The sequence below is a fragment of the Pyrus communis genome, chromosome 11 (assembly GCF_041283825.1).
Source record: "Pyrus communis isolate YQ-2024b chromosome 11, ASM4128382v1, whole genome shotgun sequence".
NCBI lineage: Eukaryota > Viridiplantae > Streptophyta > Magnoliopsida > Rosales > Rosaceae > Pyrus > Pyrus communis.
In genome coordinates, this window is record NC_142575.1 from 1,807,384 (window position 1) to 1,823,034 (window position 15,651).

A 15,651-nucleotide genomic window follows, 5' to 3' on the forward strand; every position below is an offset into this window, starting at 1 on the left:
TTTTAATTAGGATATAATGTCAAAAGCCAAATCTTTTGAATTAAAAGCCGACCATTTTCTAGATCACCACACTTTCCCTTGTTGCTATATATGAAGCGATGCGATGTTTCCTTATCTTCCCCGTTCTGTTTTCTTGGCATGGTTTCAGGCCCTTCTTTTGTACCAGTTAAACTGTTTCTTAGGCTTTTCTACTGCAATTGTAAGGGCAGTGTACGTAGCTGAACTAGTTTTTGAGCATTCACTCGTGCACTCATAATCTCGTGTTCGAAAGTCTCGTGTTTGATTCCTGTCATCCCGTGAAGATACTTGTACCACAAAACTATGGCATTACAATTGCGATGTTGGATCGTATGCTTGTTACTATTGGTGTTACTAGTTAGCGTTGCATTGACAAATAACACAGATGCTAGTACTGATCCGCCCATTCATTGTGGCTCTCTCAGCAGAAGTAGTTTTGAACCAGGGTTCATATTTGGCACAGCTTCGGCATCTTATCAGGTCAATTCCTTTCGGAGGTTACTCTGTCTTTTGCTTTATATAAGTACTGGGTTTTGTTTTTGTTTCAGTTAGCATCCATATGCATGAATATCGGCATCGATCTCTTCATTGTATCGATCTCTAAGTTGGTCTCTGGCTCTATGTTAAATTATTTCAGTTCGAAGGTGCTGCAAAAGAAGATGGTAGAGGGCCAAGCATATGGGATACCTATACGCACGCCCATCCAGGTCTCTCTAGTCAATTAATTACTAATTAGTTAAAATTATGAATATATCGAGCTACTATTATTTGGTGAAATTGAATTCATTCATTCCAAATAAAATTTTGGTTAAATGCAGAAAGAATTGTAGATGGCAGCAACGGAGATGTTGCTGTTGATCAATATCACCGCTATAAGGTTAAATAATCACAGAATTTTGGAGCTTATGGAAACATTTGAAACTGAAAAACAAGAACCTTCACTTTGAGCTTCTTTCTTTTAATTTTTTTTTGTGTTATTATTTATATAGGAAGATGTGAGGATAATGAAGGATATGGGGCTGGATGTTTATAGGTTCTCTATCTCGTGGTCCAGATTGCTACCAAGTAAGTTGATTCAAACGACTCATTGTATTTTTTTGTTCCTTTTTATACAAATAGATACATTTACACAAAGGGGCCCAAAATAAATTTGTTGTGAAATTTGTCATTTTTTAAATTTAAACTTAAAATTTCTCATTTATAAGTGAAAATAATTAACGTTAGTAAGTAGCATGAATTATCGTATTTGGTTCGGAATCTTGAGATCAATCATCAATATCATTATACATAACAACTGAATTTTTTTTTTTTTTTTGTGTGAAAATTTGTGTTATTTGCTTAATTGCTTGTTTTGACTAAACATCAGGTGGAAAGTTAAGTGGCGGCGTGAACCAGAGGGGAATCATACATTACAATAATCTTATCGATGAACTCCTAAGCAACGGTGACTTCTCCTACTTTATTTACATGTCAAATAAAATTAATATTAGACACACAAAATTTATGCGAGTAATGTTACATTTATCATATTTTTTTACTATATTTCTATCACCTCTTGAGATAATGTCCACCCATACATTTAAATCTCATTTCTATAAAAATGTTACACAAATGTGATAAGAATAACATTTTTTTTATTATCCAATAATGATATATAACAAGAATTACATGCACTATTAAAATGTTGATTTAATCAAACTTTTTATATGTAGGTATAAAACCAGTTGTGACACTCTTTCATTGGGATGTTCCTGAAGCTTTGGAACACGAATATGGTGGTTTCTTAAGCCCTCGTATTATGTAAGTGAACAAATTTATAGCTAATTGACTATTTTAAATAAATATTGACGTTCTATGATTTATACAGCTGACCTACATAATGGAATACAGTTTTTTTTGTGGCGGTATATATAATATGTTTTAAATGTGTATATACAGCAATCATTTTAGAGAGTATGCAGAGCTTTGTTATAAGGAATTTGGTGATCGAGTAAAGCAATGGACCACGTTGAATGAGCCGCATAGTGTTTCAAACAATGGATTTGCAGTTGGGTCTCAAGCACCGGGGCGTTGCTCTTATTGGCAAAATCGGAATTGTCTCGGCGGAGATTCAGCAATCGAACCATACGTGGCGACGCACCATCTCCTTCTTGCTCATGCAGCTGCTGTAAAAGTGTACAAAGATAAATATCAGGTGTATTAATCTTTTTGTTTTTCTTAATATGTATTAGGTCCTAGTTGAGAATTCTACACAAGTTAATAGTAGTAGGTTGTATCTCCTTCTGGCTATAATCGAAATCATGTTCTTGTGTAGGCATTTCAAAAGGGTCTGATCGGAATAACATTGAATACATATTGGTTTGTTCCTGCTTCGGAGACAAAGGAAGATAAACATGCTGCATTACGGTCATTGGATTTTATGTTTGGATGGTAAGTATATTGTTAGTTTATACACCTCAATAAAATTTGGATGTATTTGTCGATTTACTCTCCGAACTTGTAAAGAGCTGCCAATTTTCCCATTAACTTAAATTTTAGTCGATTACCCCTTAATTTTTTTTTATAATTATCCAATTTCCCTCCTGACTTTTGAAAATTTTCATCTAATTATACATCCATCTTGATCACACGGGCAAACACATGACAACTATATGAAGGCAAAATGGATGGATAAAAAAAATTTAAAATCCAAAGCCAAAGAGGAAATTGGCTGTTTATAAAGTTTTGAAAGTAATCAACTAAAATTAAAGTTCAAAGGAAAACTGACAGCTTTATACAAGTTTTCAGGACAAGTCGACAAATATACCTATAATTTAGGCTTATGAATTTGAAATTTCCATGATTTTGGGTAGGTTTATGGAGCCATTGACAAGTGGGGATTATCCACAGAGCATGCGATCTCTGGTTGGAAATCGATTACCAGTATTCACCAACGAAGAATCCATGTTGCTAACTAGGTCATTTGATTTTCTTGGATTAAATTATTATACTGCTAGATACTCAAGCAATGACGTACCTGATAATTCTTCCATACCTGCAAGCTACGTAACAGATTCTCATGTCAAAGTTACAAGTGAGCACAACTTGAAACTTAGCTTTTTTTACTTTGAGAAATATGTTCTTACAATATAATTAGATTCTAATATTCATATATGTTGTGGCAGTTGAGCTTAATGGCGTCCCAATTGGTCCACCGGTACACATCAATATTTTAGTGTTTTTTTAATATTCAATTGTTTTTCATGTTCAAACATAACTATTAAAGGTCTAAACTATTTTTGTACGAGTTGCAGACTGCTTCAGATTGGTTATACGTTTATCCAAAAGGAGTTTATGATCTTTTACTCTACATAAAGAAAAAGTATAATGATCCACTCATTTACATTACTGAAAGTGGTACGTAACTAATACTTTTAAGCCTTAATTATTGCATCATCAAGATTTCACATTAATGCTGTGAAATACAATATGAAAAAATAAAAATAAAAACTGTAGAATACTCTGGAGTATCCCATATTTTAACTGTCTTATCTTGATTTTTGTATTTTGAACATGCGGAGTATGGGATGCTAAATGTGTGTGTGATAATGCATTATATTGTAGGTGTATCCGAGTTCAATGATCCTAAATTATCACTCGAGGAAGCCCTTAATGATACTAATAGAGTTGACTACTATTATCGCCACTTATGTTACGTTCGAGCTGCAATCAAGTAAGTGTTTATTAACACTATATATGGTTGGCCTTCTCACACTTTGCTTATTCAAAGGTGATGCTATCTACACATTCATTTTTACTTCTTACACACTCCTTTTAATTTTTCGATCGTCGAATCGAATGAATTGAAGTACATCAATGAACAAAAATTAACAAGGATGTGTAAGGGTAAAAGGAGGTGCATGAAAAGCTGTACCCCTTATTTAATCATTACATTGGCTTGAATTTTCTGAGTTTTCCTACTTTTTGTTTGGTGTAGAAATGGATCCAAAGTGAAGGGATACATTGCATGGTCATTACTGGACAACTTTGAATGGGAAATAGGATACGCTGTGCGATTTGGTATCAACTATGTGGATTACAACAATGGGTTGAAAAGATATCCGAAACTCTCTGCGCACTGGTTCAAAAGTTTCCTCAAGAAGGACTCTAGAAGTGTCGCAATCCAAAATGTTAGAAACACCAGGTTTGTGTATCAAATTTGAAGATGAATTAAATAGATAATAAATGTAATTATTGAGGGGAAATTTGGACAGATAACCAAATTTTAGACCCCATATAAAGTTATAGCCACCACTTTAATTTATGATCGTTATAATCAAAACTTAATGTAAAAGCACTCGTATCTCTACTAATTAATGAAACCCTTTTTGTCAACCAAAAGAGGGTGAAAAGACAACTTAGTCTTCTATCACACAAAAAAAAATGATGGACAATAATGTAATTTCATAAGTCCAAATTTTACAAAAACCAAAAACAAAAACCTCCCACTCACCCACATTCTCTCTCTCTCTCTCTCTCTCTCTCTCTCTCTCTCTCTCTCTCTCTCTCTCTCTCTCTCTCTCTCTCTCTCCTTCTCATTTTCTACAAAAATGTGTTCATACACACAAAATGTGTAGGCAAATGCTAGTATTCATAATATTAGGGTTTCTCACAACTACCAAAACACAGGTATAATATTGCATATTTGAATATAGAAGGAGAGAGTTTTCCGAATTCTCACATTATTTTTGGTAAATTGGCGCCAATTTGAGCAATTAATCTCCATCAATTTGAGAAATTAACCTTTAAACTACCTTCATGTGTCTGCAACGTTTAACTACACCTTTAGATGTTTGCAACCTTTAAAGTTTAAACCAAAATGAAAGCAGGAATTAAAAACAAAAACCCTTTTTAAGGAATAAATATTTGAACACTAATGCATGAATAATCTGAAAACACAAAGCTTTGAAAGTCAATATGTTAAACTGGCAAACATATCATATAAACTCTTTGCATCTTTTGTTCTTAAACTCGAATAATATAAAAGCCAATAAAGTAATAAATCTCGAAGCAAAACATTCACAATCATGTGCTGGAACAGAGTACAATTGGATTCTTGCAAGTTTGGCTATTGTGGATTGTCCCACCACATTGACTACACTTCTTCACTATCTTTTCTTGCCCCTGAGATGAGATTTTGTTTGTCTTGCATCTTCCAAACAGGAAAAACATAGAGTTTCAAAATCATTCAATATCTGGAACTCGATGATATGATTCACTAGGTTCCAGTCTGTTTAACGAAACCATATAGCGGCCAAGATTGTCATTCATCTTCCACATATATCACATTGCTTTCCACCAACAATTATTCAATTACATCAAATAATAGATTGAATGAATCAAAGATGCACAATATGAACATGAAACCACGTTAATTAACCAAAGATCAAATATATATCACTAAGTTTAATAAAACCAACCTCCATAAGGTTTGCCATATTTCCCTACATGCATTCCATATATCCATTATCATAACCTTAAGTTACAACCACAACAGTAACCTTGAGTAACTTCTATCCACAAGATATAGGGTTCAACAAAGATAAATTCTGAACCACTCAACAGAACCTAACTCTAGAATATGTATGGTCTCCAAATGCAGTTTTACCAGGCAGAACCATAGGCATCCATCCAATAACATGATTCCCAATGCGAATTAACCAGGCAGGACCACCTATGGATCCAATGTGACAAAGTAGGCAGTGATCCCCCCAATGCGGAGTCACCCCTAGAATGCTTATGGTCCCTCAATGCAAATTAATCAGACAAGACCATAGACAACATCCAATATCTAATCACACATGCATACAAATTCTACGGAATAATTCTAACATGGTTCTAGCTCTTATTTTCTTACTAGCAATCACACGTATCATTTACATCTTTTAGTAGTTCAATAATCATGTGAATTTCGGTAAGGTGCCACCCTTATGCAAATCAAAGCATACATTCCCCAAAATGGCTCGCTGCCCAAACTACGCCCAAGCTTTATCAGATAACTAATAATGTTAATTTTAGTATTTAGAAACGATTCGGAACATTTTGACCAAAAGTCAACCATCGGTCAATGCAGTCAACGACATAATTTAGAATCCTAAAAATTTAATTCGGAAGATCCGCACATCGGATTTCCGATCCATAAGTTTCCAAGGTCTTTAAATAATATGTACAATAACATACTAAAAATTGGTGTCGATCCTTCATTCGGATCTATGCTTACTGCAAATCAAGTGGCATGCCTTAACGAAACTAGGGTCAAACGATAGTATTTCATCAAATAGATCTCAAAAATGGAATTAAAGTACTAAATTTAGCCTAAAAGGACTAAGTGGTATCTCGGGCCATGTGCCACCACACGTGGCAGCCGCTGGCCACGACTCACATGAAAATTCACTTAACTCCAAAATGTCTCAAAATACACCAAAATGAAGATCCTGAGAAGATGAGTAAAGTTAATACCTTCCTCTATTCGCATCCTTCGCAATCCCTATGCACCAAAAGTTCTAAAACATCCGAATGAAAAAGGAAGAATGATTTCTTGGTATGTAATTGATTGTCTGATTTCTGCATTCAATTGTAAAATTCTTATCTGCTATAACACCACATTTTCGAGCATTTGCAATTGTGTGTGTGCGCACACACACACACACACCCCACTAAGGAAAAATGCTACTTCAAATTTTGCAGAAGACAATCCAAATTTGAAATACTTCAACTAAAGACTGAATCCAACAATATGTCATGATTTTCACTGTAAACCCTAAAACATTATGTCTTGATTTTTCATTAGGCCACCTAATACTAGTATTATAAAATGCAACTTAATTGGACCAGGCTCATTTTAACAGACCTCAGACAAGAAAATACTGGCAAAGTTCACTGTTTATATGTCGAATTCTAATCGGGCAAGTTACAGGCAAACACTTTTTGAAAACACCGAACAAAAATGCCAATCCTCCATGATTAAACCAACAACTTATTTTAATAAACGAAATTGTCAATGTGTTGGATAAAACGTCCGTGTCTAGGTACATTCAAATAGGTATACGTGTATGATAAATTATGCGTATAAAACTACAAATACATAAATGCATACTAGTCTTAGCAGATTATTCGAATTTGCTAGTATTTGGTATGTAAGCAAGGTCACCCGCGATTGCCTTAGGATTTGCAAAGAGGGCTCCTGTCTTTGAGAAATACAATATGTTTTGGAGGTTTGTAGGGTTTCTATTGTGTTTGTTTCTTGGGAAAGTTGAGAGAGAATTGACTTGAACGCGACAAAAATATCTTAATGTTTTAAATGTCTACTGGAAAATGATTTTCGGACACTCGTGTTTATTTATTTTTCTTCACCTCCTTTGATTTCTTCAATCCGAAGAATGGTACATCAGAGTGTGCAGAAGAAGGAAAAAAGGCCATGTGAAATTCGCTTCCTTGATTCCATTTACTCTTAACATATTGTCCATAAGTCAAGTTAGAGAATGATTTTATATATTAATAGGCCTATCCAAAATTCTTGCTTTTGCATTTGTATTTAAAATGATATAGAAAATTGTTGGTCAATTTTCGCGGAAATTGAATAATAGTAGAAAAAAAGAAGCTGCTGTTGTGAGTAGAACAAGTCTCAATTAAACTTCAAATAAATTGTCAATACACCATCAACTCCTCCGTCCCTAGAGGATATCATTCTTCCAGTCATGGCTTTTGAGCTAGCATCTCCTTTGTGCTTTCTGCTTCTCCTTCTACTGCTGCCATTTTTCACCACAGCTCAAACCGATCAAGCCAAAAATATCTCATTAGGATCAACCCTCACTGCACTGGACAATAAGTCTTTCTGGCCAAGCCTTTGAAAATGGACCAGACTCAGACTATCACCAGATTCAGGGGAACTCGAGGCTTCGTTTCCCTCGAATGGTTAAAAAACATGCCTATCACAGCAAAGTTCGATGTTTACAGCTATGGCATTATGCCGCTAGAGATTATATGCTGCAGGAGGAACTTTGACGAGGAGGCAAAGGATGAAGATCAAATGGTTATAGTAGATTGGGCATACAATTGCTACGAGCAAAACAAACTGCACCAGCTATTCCAGAATGACGATGAGGCAATGGAAGACATCAAGAATATGGAGAAGTACGTTATGATCACAATGTGGTGCATTCAAGAGGATCCGTTGCTGAGATCCACAGCAAAAAAACTAACAATGATGCTCAAAGGAGCCGAGGAAGCCTCGGTTCCACCAGATCCATCCCCCATAACAAGTTCAGGCCATACTCTCAAGTAGTACTTATTGACATGGCAATTTTATTTTGTATTTTCAATTGAATCGAATCAAAACACCATTTTACACCTTCTTGGATAGAATCACAAAGCAGGTCAATCAAGCAAAAGATCACATCCTGCTCAAACCAACGAAAGTAGAAATAATGTAGAAAATTAATTCAGCTTGAATTAAGCAAGAACTTTAACAAACTCATGGAGTGCATAAATCAAACCAAACTTCGATTAACCATAAATCTTCCAAGGTTTCAACTTTACATATCAATTTTCAAAACCCATTACCAATCATAAAAAGTCCACTACATTCTGCAGAAATTCAAAACCCTAAGATTTGGGGATTCTTAAGCCCTCTCGCCCCTAATCCTGCGAGCAAGCTGGATGTCCTTGGGCATTATGGTGACCCTCTTGGCATGAATAGCGCAGAGGTTGGTGTCCTCAAACAGACCCACCAAGTACGCCTCCGCCGCCTCCTGGAGCGCCGACACCGCGCTGCTCTGGAACCTCAGATCGGTCTTGAAATCCTGTGCGATCTCCCTCACAAGCCTCTGGAACGGAAGCTTGCGGATCAGGAGCTCAGTGCTCTTCTGGTACTTCCTGATTTCCCTCAGCGCCACAGTTCCCGGCCTGAAGCGGTGGGGCTTCTTCACTCCACCGGTCGCCGGAGCAGACTTCCTAGCAGCCTTAGTTGCCAGCTGCTTCCTCGGTGCCTTTCCTCCGGTGGACTTGCGAGCAGTCTGCTTGGTACGAGCCATCTGGAAAAATGAAAGTGGAAGTTTGGAGGGTTTAGGATGTGTTTGTTTCTCGAGATAATTTGAGAGATTTCGATTTGGATTAGATGGAAAGTGGCGGAAGCTTTGGAGGTATTTATTTACGATTTGGAGCGGAGAGGAATCGCGGGAAGTTTGAAATTTTGTGTTTTCGTTTGACAGTTTCGGGGAGAGGACGCGGCGGGAGAGCATGTGCCGTTGATTAATATACAAATCGACGGTTGTGAGTTCTCGATCCGTGGCTATACGGGCAACCAATGGGAGGGGTGGTTTTCGTTTTATTAATTTAATTATTATTTATTGGTTGAAGAACCTGGGAATATGGGCTGTTGGCATTTGGGCTTAGTATGTGAAATATCAATACAGGCCGTTTTACACTTATACGGCGCAGTCAAACAGTTTCTTTTTAAAAAATGAGACCAGGTTTCACTATAATAGTCCATTTTTCTAGAGGTTGGGAAGATTCATATAGACAACAGCATTGAAAATTGAACTCAGCACGTAACATGTGGAATACATGCTAGATATTCGTTTTCAACCACCGAGTCATCTCGTAGTGGTTTATAGCCCAATCAAATTTCATGTGATGATTATTTTAGGAAGTTACGAGAAATATTGCCCGTGCGCGGGATTAGAAACCGTATGAAAAAAATATGTTTCGAAACTATAAGAGATTGTTAAAGAAGGTTAATGCTATTTACACTGAAAGATGTTTGAGCTTTTTTTAAAGAATTTTTACATGAAGAGCAGAAATTGGGTGATTGCAGCTCTTGGAATTCTTTAAACCACTCTACGAATAGCATGACTTGTGAGTGATGGATAGTGTAACAAAAATTAGTGAAAGAGTGTAAGAGTATTATATATGAAATTATATTATTGGAACCACTTAATGGAAAGTTATAGTTGTAGTGCTATAGTATATTCAGTTATAGTTTCAAAACCAATAAAAGAATGCAGGACAAGATATATACACAGAAAAGTAAAAACTATTAAGTTTGAAACATACGATTGAGCTTGCAGAAAACGTGGAGAGTGATTGAGAAAGGGAAGCACTAAATTAACTGTTTTTTTATCTTTCCTTCCCTTCCTTTCCCTCGATGCATAAACAGTAGAGTAGCTCTGATTTTTCAGTTTTTTTTCACGTCATTCTTAATGCCAAGCCAAAATCAACAACTGAATTTATAACATGCATGTTAATAATACAATGAAAAATTCCACTTCATTATACATGCATATTAAGTTTAAAACCGAAATTAGGCATAATCAAAGATGGACCATTTCATCAGCAGATGCGAAAGGTCTCAAAACATACCAAGAAAAGGGTAGGCAACAAAAACATGAAAACTAACAAATATTAAAGATATTTCACTAGCAGTTTTATGAAAACAAATTCAATAAAAATAAAAAAATTAATAACAGCCCAGAAATTAATCGACGATTTATACAAAACTCATAAGAATTACTAAAATTATATAAATTACATTAAAAAAATCTCATAAATTAAATGATGATTACAAAAACATGAAAAACTTAATAAAAGTTAAAGCCCAATTAAAGGAAGAACTCCATCTGAAGCAGATTTTCACATGAATAGTTCTAGAAGATGCCTGAGATGATAAGAAGTCATTTGAGACCATCAACCCCATTCGAACCCAATCGCAGAATCAAAGGACAAAATGGGCAAACAAAAAAAATGAGGAAGTACCTACCTTGAGGTTGAAAGAGAGAGGAGGAAGAATGACGTTGCCCTTCTTCTGCAGAATTTTGTCGATGTTTCCGGCCGTCGCCGCCAGCGCTAGGAAGATCGACCTCCCTGAAATCCCTCCACAAATTCGTGAGTTTTGGCTGAAGCACAGCCACCCACAATGGTAGAAATGTAAATAATGTAAAATCGAGGGGCCATTTTAGAATTAGATTGGCAAAACAGTAAATTTATAGAAATATGTTCAGAGACACAATTACCCTCCTAACTTTTAATAATTACCCTCCCAACCCAGCATTTGGCTGGCATTGTTGTAAATAGTGTGAAATCGAGGGCAAAAATTTGACCGTACCTAAGCTACGGTCAAATCCTTCCTCAATTTTAGAATAGATATAATTATGAATTTTAAGATCAATTTCTTGTATTTGTGGAAAATGAGATTATGTGGGTGGAACCGTGGAAGTAACTTTAACTTTATATTAAGGGGGTAAATATTGGTCATAAAAATAAGATAATTGTTATTGGCATTTTAAAATTTTTATTTTACACTTCAAAGTTTCTATAATTAGAAAGAAAAATACACTTGTGAATGGCGTATAATGAAAATTTTAAAGTGCTAATAACAGTTTTAAAAAATAATAACGAATTTTTGCCTTAATTTCTATTATTCAAGAAAACTCAAGCTCGAGTTGGCTGGAGTTCGTTCCGGAGAGGAAGAACCCTCTTATTGGATGATAAAAGTTAATATTTTATATAGGGCATCTTTACTTATCATGAATGCAAATGATAATGAAATAGTATGATTCACAATATTGTGTTTACCAACCCTTCTAGAGAAGGACGAAGCTAACGATCTATATGGACAAGGGCATCCTCAAACAAGAAAATCACAAATTAAAAAGCTATAATAATTTACTAAGTGTGTGCTATCCACACACCCCTTTAATTTTTGTCATTTGATCATCTTCAATTCATTTTCGCTCTTACGGCCTAAAATTGAGAACAGTGTAGAAATAATAAAATGGGGTATGTGGATAGCAACATTATTTATTAAACAAAATCTGATATATTATAACACATAGGGTTCATATGTAATTTGGAGAAATCATAGAATAAAAAATCTCCAAAATCTGAAAGCTAAATTCTAAATTGTAATGCCCAAAACGAATTAATGAAGTAAATTCATACAAAATACCTTGTGAAGTGAAGTTTTTGAGTCAAATTTTGACACATGATTCGTTTAGCCCCAACATTATTTTTGAAACCCCAATTTAATTGAGTATGATTGAAAGGGGAGGAGGAGAAGATGAGGACACGAGGACAAGAGATTGCTTGTGGAGTGAAGTTTTCGTGTCAAATTTTGATACTTGATTCATTGAATCCCAACTTGTTTTTGAAACCCCCAATTGAGTTTGGTTGAAAGGGGAGGAGGAGAAGACAAGGACAAGAGGTTGTCTCTTCACTTGGAAGTGAGAGATTTTATGTTTAAATCTTGTGAATGGCGAATTCAATATCAAATTAGGTTGTTCATTGTGTGACTTAGCCGAAATCTCCCTCTTCAAGTGTAAAAATATCGAAGTACTCAAGTTTTTTTATATTTTATTTTTTATGTTTATCATGTGGATTGCAATATGCAATATGTACACTTTTTTTTCTCCCATCCACGCCTTGTGCCAAACGTGGCTCCCTTCTTGCTTAAGGAACACTTTAATTATGTGAGTCCAATCAATTTTGGATATAAGATACACGAAAACAAAGGTATTATATTATTTTTCCATTCATTTACTTCATCTTTCCTTCTAATCCATTGTTCCTTCATATTCTAATACCATATAAGTAAATGTCTTGGGGAGTTTAAATCCAATAGAATTTGAAATGCAATTTAATTAGAGTTTGGTTAGTGGAACGATTGTGAGATTAGTTGTAAACCTAAAAATTAGCTTAGTCTACTCCCACCTACTTATGAGCCATTCACTCATCATAAGAGTTGTGGGGCCATTTTGTGTGATAAGAGTTTGCCTTATTTTCTCTTCGATGTACACCAACTTCAGGTTTGCTCGAAGGTGGATGAAAGGTTTTATTTTCCCCTTTGTATTCATTACGTAAGAAACCTTCCCAAGTATGAACATACTAAACATGAGAAATGAAATTATTTAGCAATCCCATGCCCTTTCCGCAAACATAACATATGTTTCTTAGAAATATCTTAACTATAAGATGTAAAAGAGAATCTTCAACGGGAGTCCCTATTTTTGGGACTCCACCACTATCTTTGACGACTCATTTAAGTACTTTAAGAGAATATTTGAGTTTTTAAAATAATATTATCTCCAATAAAAGTCTTTAAGATATAATTCTCAAATGTCAGGACTAAAAGATATAAAAAAAATCATTATTAATTTAGTTAAAAGTATTGTGGCCATTGATCTAAACAATAAGAATAAAAATCAAAATAAAAAAATTATCTGAACCGTTGGTTTCCATCAATTGAAAAAACAAAAGAATAAGATGATGTGGGCCTTGTCTGTTCAATGGTAGAAGTTGTTGTGCAGTGTACCATAGTGACCGCTGCTCCATTCCATTGAAAGTTCTATAGTACTTTTATATAGGGAAATACGGTGGTAAGGGCGGCTTTAAAGACTTTTAGTAGATCATCTTTAATTTTTGGGTTAAAACTTAAGGGTCAGTTAGGTATTCTACTTGAATTATTTTTTGTAATTTAAAAATAATTTTCAAGTTTTAAGCCTTAAAAACTTGTTGGTATGATTATTTTCAAAAATTAAACTCAAGACTAACTAAAAAATATAATATATTATCTAAAAACATAAAAAGTAAGTTTTTAAACTTAAATTCATTCCTTTGTTTTCTCTCTCTCCTCTCCTCTCACTCCAAATCTATCTTTCAATCTTTTCTTCTTTCCATCTCCTTTTTTATTTATTTATTTATTTATTATTATTTTTTTTTTTATCTTTTTCATCTCTCCTCTAATTCGCTATTTTCATTTTCTCGGTTCTTTCTCTCACTCTTTCCTTCAATCTTTTTTTTCTTTTTTTTCCTCCTCTCACATGTTTCTTCCTCTTCCGCGACCCCCTCTTTTTAGATCTCTTTGTCTAGTTTAAGTTGTAAGATTTAAAATTTTTAAATCGCAAATCAATCAAGTTTTTGAGTCTTAAAGAAAAACGTTTTCAAGAAATGTTCTTAAGAAATATTTTGAGAAATAATACAAATTTTCAAATAGGATACCAAATAGGCTCTAAAATTTTTAGCCCAAAAAATTTTGGGCCTGTGTGGTATTGGATTTGAATCCAATATTTTTAACTCAAAAACAAGTTTTGAGTCCCAATTTAAAATCTTTGTTTGGTATTTGATTTGAAAACAATTCTCAAAATTCCAACTCAAAAATATTTGAAAACAAAGCCTATTTGTTGAAAACACAAAATGTGTGTTTTTAGACTTTTGTTTTTTTGGAGATTCAGCCACTCCCGTCTCTCTCTAACCATCTCACAGAGGCTTGTAGCGGTGTGCACTGTAGTATGCTTGATTTCTTAACAAAGCTCCACCCTCGATTCCTCAAATTTCCAATTGTTGCAAATCTCCAAAGACCAAGTCTACCGTGTCCTGCCGCCAACCCGCTACAATAACTACACTCGCCAGAACCCTTCTTCTACGATCTTCGGCCTCATTCCACCCTCATCCTCCTCCCCACCGACATCTTCTACCTCGTGGTTTGCCCTGAATCCCCCAACAACTCAATCAATAGCATCGTGTTTAGAGGATTCAACTTGACGGCGTTGTCTCCTTCTCCGTCATCTCGCCGGAGATCTAGGTCACTATTTGAACTCAAAACCCCAACAAGAAGATCGGAATTTACTGAGAGAAAAAAGGCCCCGTCAAACCCTTCAACTTAACTTTTTTTTTTTTTTTTTGGATTAGTTTAGAGAAGTTGCATACCAAACAAGGTTTTGGATTTAAAATTTTTAAATCAAAACATATGTATTTAGAAAAAATTAAAATTTTGAGTTTTGTTCTCAAGTTGAATATCAAACAGGCTCTTAGGGTCTGTTTGGTACTCTACTTGAATCCAACTTTTTTAACTCAAAAACAATTTTCAAGTTTTAGGCCTTAAAAACTTGTTTGGTAGGACTATTTTCAAAAATTGAATTTAAGATTAACTCAAAAATATAATGTATTCCCTAAAAACATAAAAAGTGAGTTTTCAAATTTAAACTCACAATTTTCCTCTCCCATCCCCCCATCCCCCCTCCGTTTCACTCCAAATCTCTCTCTCTCTCTCTCTCTCTCTCTCTCTCTCTCTCTCTCTCTCTCTCTCTCTCTCTCTCTCTCTCTCTCTCTCTCTCTCTCTCTCTCTCTCTCTTCTTCTTCTTCTTCTTCTTCTTCTCTCTCTCCTCTTTTTTTTTTTTTAATATTTTTGTCTCTCCTCCAAGCCACCATCTTCATTCTTTTGATTTGTTCTCTCACTCATCTTTCTCTCTACCTCGTCTAATCCTCTCTTTTTTCTCTTTCTTTTAACCATCTCTTACTTTCTTTCATCCTCTCTCCTCTTTCTCCCTCTCCTACGACCCCCTCTTTATAGATCTCTTTGTCTAGTTTAAGTCGTAAAATTTAAAAATTTTAAATTGCAAACCAATTAAGTTTTTGAGTCTTAAAGAAAATTGTTTTCAATAAATGTTCTTAAGAAATGTTTTGAGAAATGATAAAAAATTTAAAATAGGATACCAAATAGGCCATTTTTAGGTTTTAACCCAAAAACAATTTTTCTCCTCCAACTCTTCTGGGTTAAATATTTAGCCCGAGATTATTAAATAATAAATTTAGGATAATTTC

At 34.8% G+C, this 15,651-nt stretch overlaps 2 protein-coding genes across 5 annotated transcripts; one reads left to right on the top strand and one right to left on the bottom strand.

Annotated features, from left to right (window-relative positions):
• LOC137742365 (beta-glucosidase 12) lies at window positions 1–4,398 on the top strand. Of its 4 annotated transcripts, XM_068482217.2 has the most exons (13): window positions 1–498; window positions 656–725; window positions 837–895; window positions 1,008–1,083; window positions 1,385–1,462; window positions 1,731–1,818; window positions 1,957–2,212; window positions 2,333–2,448; window positions 2,871–3,091; window positions 3,183–3,214; window positions 3,312–3,414; window positions 3,622–3,730; window positions 3,995–4,398. In XM_068482217.2, the coding sequence occupies exons 1-13, from the start codon at window positions 322–324 to the stop codon at window positions 4,218–4,220; spliced, it is 1,611 nt and encodes a 536-aa protein (XP_068338318.1). In that variant the 5' UTR covers window positions 1–321; the 3' UTR covers window positions 4,221–4,398. The 4 variants fall into 4 exon arrangements, with proteins under 4 accessions (XP_068338318.1, XP_088536330.1, XP_088536332.1 ...); XM_088680206.1 differs by lacking the exon at window positions 3,312–3,414 and having other exon boundaries at window positions 35–498; XM_068482218.2 differs by lacking the exon at window positions 837–895 and having other exon boundaries at window positions 35–498.
• A 4,140-nt stretch (window positions 4,399–8,538) lies between these two features.
• LOC137742367 (histone H3.2) lies at window positions 8,539–9,219 on the bottom strand. Its single transcript, XM_068482222.2, has one exon. The coding sequence runs from the start codon at window positions 9,087–9,089 to the stop codon at window positions 8,679–8,681; it is 411 nt and encodes a 136-aa protein (XP_068338323.1). The 5' UTR covers window positions 9,090–9,219; the 3' UTR covers window positions 8,539–8,678.
• Between the last annotated feature and the right edge of the window lie 6,432 nt (window positions 9,220–15,651).